This window comes from Chaetodon trifascialis, chromosome 16 (genome assembly GCF_039877785.1).
Source record: "Chaetodon trifascialis isolate fChaTrf1 chromosome 16, fChaTrf1.hap1, whole genome shotgun sequence".
In the NCBI taxonomy this organism is placed as follows: domain Eukaryota; kingdom Metazoa; phylum Chordata; class Actinopteri; order Chaetodontiformes; family Chaetodontidae; genus Chaetodon; species Chaetodon trifascialis.
This window is the reverse complement of record NC_092071.1, coordinates 24,907,782-24,911,313: the sequence shown is the minus strand read 5'-3', so window position 1 is coordinate 24,911,313 and position 3,532 is coordinate 24,907,782. Positions and strand designations below refer to the sequence as shown.

Here is a 3,532-nt window from a genome sequence, read left to right as displayed (position 1 = left end):
TGGTGGGAGGGGTTTTCTGGAGCCGCTTGCTCCCTCTAATTAGCAGCGTGTGCCGGTAAAGAAACTCAGTGGAACAACTTCACCAAGGCGCACAGGCATCCAAGGGCCACTGCACCTGTGTGATGACTTAACTGTGTGAAATCAGACTTGCAGAAGCAGTTCGGATGTTCAGTGCGCTGCAGTGTGCTCTGCTGCTAAGCTGACAGACAGTAAAAGCTGAAACTGCAGACAAGAGGAAAAAAAAAAAAAACACTCCGGCGCGTCCCGCTTTTTGTCAGCAGCGGGTTGGATCCGACGCACCGACTTGTTGCCCCAGCTGAGCTCTGACGGGCCCTCGGCTGTTGTGTGGCGTGTCTGACATACAAGCCAGCGACAGGACTTAAAAGCCTGCTGTAAGGATGATGTCCTACATAAAGCAACCTCATTACACCATGAACGGGTTAAATTTGCCTGGCTCCGGAATGGATGTGCTACACACGACCGTCGCTTATCCATGTAAGTAGTTTTTGTTTGTTTTACTTTACTTAAATATCTGTGTTCTGCTGTTCTCGTAATTTAGTGCATACATGCAACCCAAATGCTGCGTAAAGACGCGCAGACAGGAGCGAACGCAAAGACGATGAACCATTTGTTTCAGAAAAGCCAGTCCACTGTTGAAAAGGTTAGGTTACAATGGCTGAATGGTTAAAGTACTAGAAGATTATCATAACTACATTGATTTGATCAAAAGACAAATATGAACATTTAACTGAAACTGTCGTTACTGATGATTTCATGAAAAGTTAATGTGTTCGTTTGGACATTTCTCTGTTGTCGTAGATATGTATGATAATGTATGAGTACAGATCATCAGTGCTCTCCTCAGTTAAGTGTCTGGCAGGATTTGATATACACGGATTTTTTTCTCACCTTTTCCCTAAAAGGATCTCAAATGTTCTCACGTCGTTGACGCTCATATAGTAGATGCAGACTTGCTGTGCTAAATGTCAAATTATCGTGACTACATCTAGAATTCCTCACTACATTTTTGTGAAAAAATACTTAGGCCTTTGTCTGTGTAACATGGAGGTGAGATCGATATGACTGACTACAAACTATGGTTAAATGAATGAATAAACTGTCTACTTCTTCTATGGGGAAACTGAAACTTTCCAAAGAACCTGTGACTTTTAGAATGATTTGATATTATGAGCAATGACTCCATATTGATCACAGGCCGCCTGTGGGAAAACACAGTCAGGATCATAAACAGTATCACTATGAGGTTTCCATTATTATTTTATTTCTTGTCATCCTTGCACACATAGCTGGAAATTAAAAGTCACAGTTTTAATTAGTGCCATCTCTCTGTGCCTCTTGGGCTTGCAGCTACTCCCCGGAAACAGCGGAGAGAGCGCACCACCTTCACCCGAACACAGCTGGACATCTTGGAAGCGCTGTTCTCCAAGACCCGCTACCCAGACATCTTCATGAGGGAGGAGGTGGCCCTCAAAATCAATCTGCCTGAGTCACGAGTGCAGGTACTGCAGTAGTAGGCTACAGCCAAGATGGAGGCCATGTTGTTCACTGTCTATGGGTTAGTTATAGTGAGATTACTGGACATGCTGAGAACTTTGACTGCAACAAATGTCTACTACAGAAAGAGAACAACAGCATATTTATGCTATCTCCAGCATATCCCTTATCTATCTCACACTTCTAATTATTTATAACTCCAGACACAGCTGACAGCTGTTTTCTGTTCTAAGATGTATCTTTCTTTTTGCACATTCAGGTTTGGTTTAAAAATCGCCGTGCCAAGTGCCGTCAGCAGCAGCAGCAGAGCAGTGGCCAGTCTAAGCCCCGTCCTCCCAAAAAGAAGGCTTCTCCAGTGCAGGAAACCAGCGCACCTGATCCTGTTCCTAACCCATCTGGCTCCTACAGTCCCTCCTCTGCTCAGTCAGGCCCCAGCCTGGCCCCAAGCTCCAGCACTGGAAACACTGCTGTGTCCATCTGGAGCCCAGCCATCTCACCCCTCCCTGACCCCCTGGCCTCCTCCTCAGCCCCATGCATGCAGCGGCCCTCACCATACCCCATGAGCTATGGCCAGCCATCGGCCTACACTCAGGGCTATGCCAGCACCACCTCTTACTTCACTGGGCTGGACTGCAGTGCCTACCTGTCCCCCATGCACTCGCAGCTGTCTGGCACTGTGGGCGCCCTCAGCCCCATCACTGTGCCCTCAATGGGGGGATCTCTTAGTCAATCCCCAGCCTCGCTGTCATCACAGGGCTACAGCACTGCCTCCTCCCTGGGCTTCACCTCTGTTGACTGCCTGGACTACAAGGACCAGCAGGCCTGGAAACTGGGCTTCACCACAATGGACTGCTTGGACCACAAGGACCAAAACTCCTGGAAGTTCCAGGTCCTCTAGAAAGCATGAAAGGGTGGCGCTCACGTGCGTCAACACATCATGTGTGTCAACGAGTCCCATGCAAGATAGTGTGATGTGGTGCAGAGGACTTGTTATCTTTGATTTTCAGTTTCTTGTTTGTAAGATTTTGTTTCATTTTCTAAAGGTGACCTCTGTAGAAATGCATTTTATTTCAATGACTTTGGAGATGAAGGGACCAGTGACTGTCATCAGTGCTGCCTGACTGCAAATCATATCTGTTGTCTTCATGCTAAGAGAACAAAAGAGAACATAAGAGAACAAAAGCCTTTAAAGCATTTGTAGGAACATACTGGAGTTGTGCGTATGTATGGAAACACAGAGCCATCTCTTCTTTTAACATGACTGTCTGACATCTATACGCTACACGTTTCATTGTTTTAAACTTGCATTGTCATAGACTGAAAGAAGAGCTGCTTTGACAGGAAGGAGCTCTGAAGCCCTATAGGTCACTTCCTCTTTCAGGGTTTAATTATGTTAAGCTATTTATTATTATTTTATGCTTCATTTACATATTTAATTTGGTTGGGTTTAGATATTTTTGAGCATTTGTGTTGCATATTACAGTGTTAGCCTTTAGAGTTATTATCGTAATCTGTTTGATGGAAAAATGACCTTCTGTTTTAGTTGTGTGACATATTAAAGTGATCTATTCTTTACACTTTTGTCCACTGATAATCATTCATTCTTATTTTGAAATGAGTTATAGCTGGTGTTTGCAGCGTCATAGCTTTTTAGGAATTGGGCCAATTCTGATACAGTTAGAGTTACTAATTGATCCACAGTTAGAGGTCAGATGAAGACTGGATACAGTGTGGATGTAAAGTGGCCATGTTGCGGTCAGGTCTGGGCCCATCATGTTTTTCATATGGCCTGGATGGCTCTTACTGCTCCATCTTGGTTATTTTAGCTTATCTGATTCTGGGAGTGTCCCAATCCTCTTAGCCTCCCTTCAGCAATGCCCTAAGTGAATTAGTTAGGATTATTGCCCTATCCCCTCTGTCTCTCTCTGTCTCTCACCCATCTCACCCACCTCAGCCTTCTCTTCCCCCCCTTCCTTTCCTGGCTCTCTCTGGGCTGTATTCCTTCATCTTTTCTATC

General features: G+C 45.1%; 1 protein-coding gene across 1 annotated transcript; it reads left to right on the top strand.

The window, feature by feature from the left end:
- The first annotated feature begins 257 nt into the window (after positions 1–257).
- On the top strand, positions 258–3,090 carry LOC139344507 (homeobox protein otx5-like). Its single transcript, XM_070982753.1, has 3 exons — positions 258–495; positions 1,369–1,520; positions 1,775–3,090. Exons 1-3 carry the CDS (start codon positions 399–401, stop codon positions 2,411–2,413), a joined length of 888 nt encoding a protein of 295 aa, XP_070838854.1. The 5' UTR covers positions 258–398; the 3' UTR covers positions 2,414–3,090.
- The last annotated feature ends 442 nt before the right edge of the window (positions 3,091–3,532 follow it).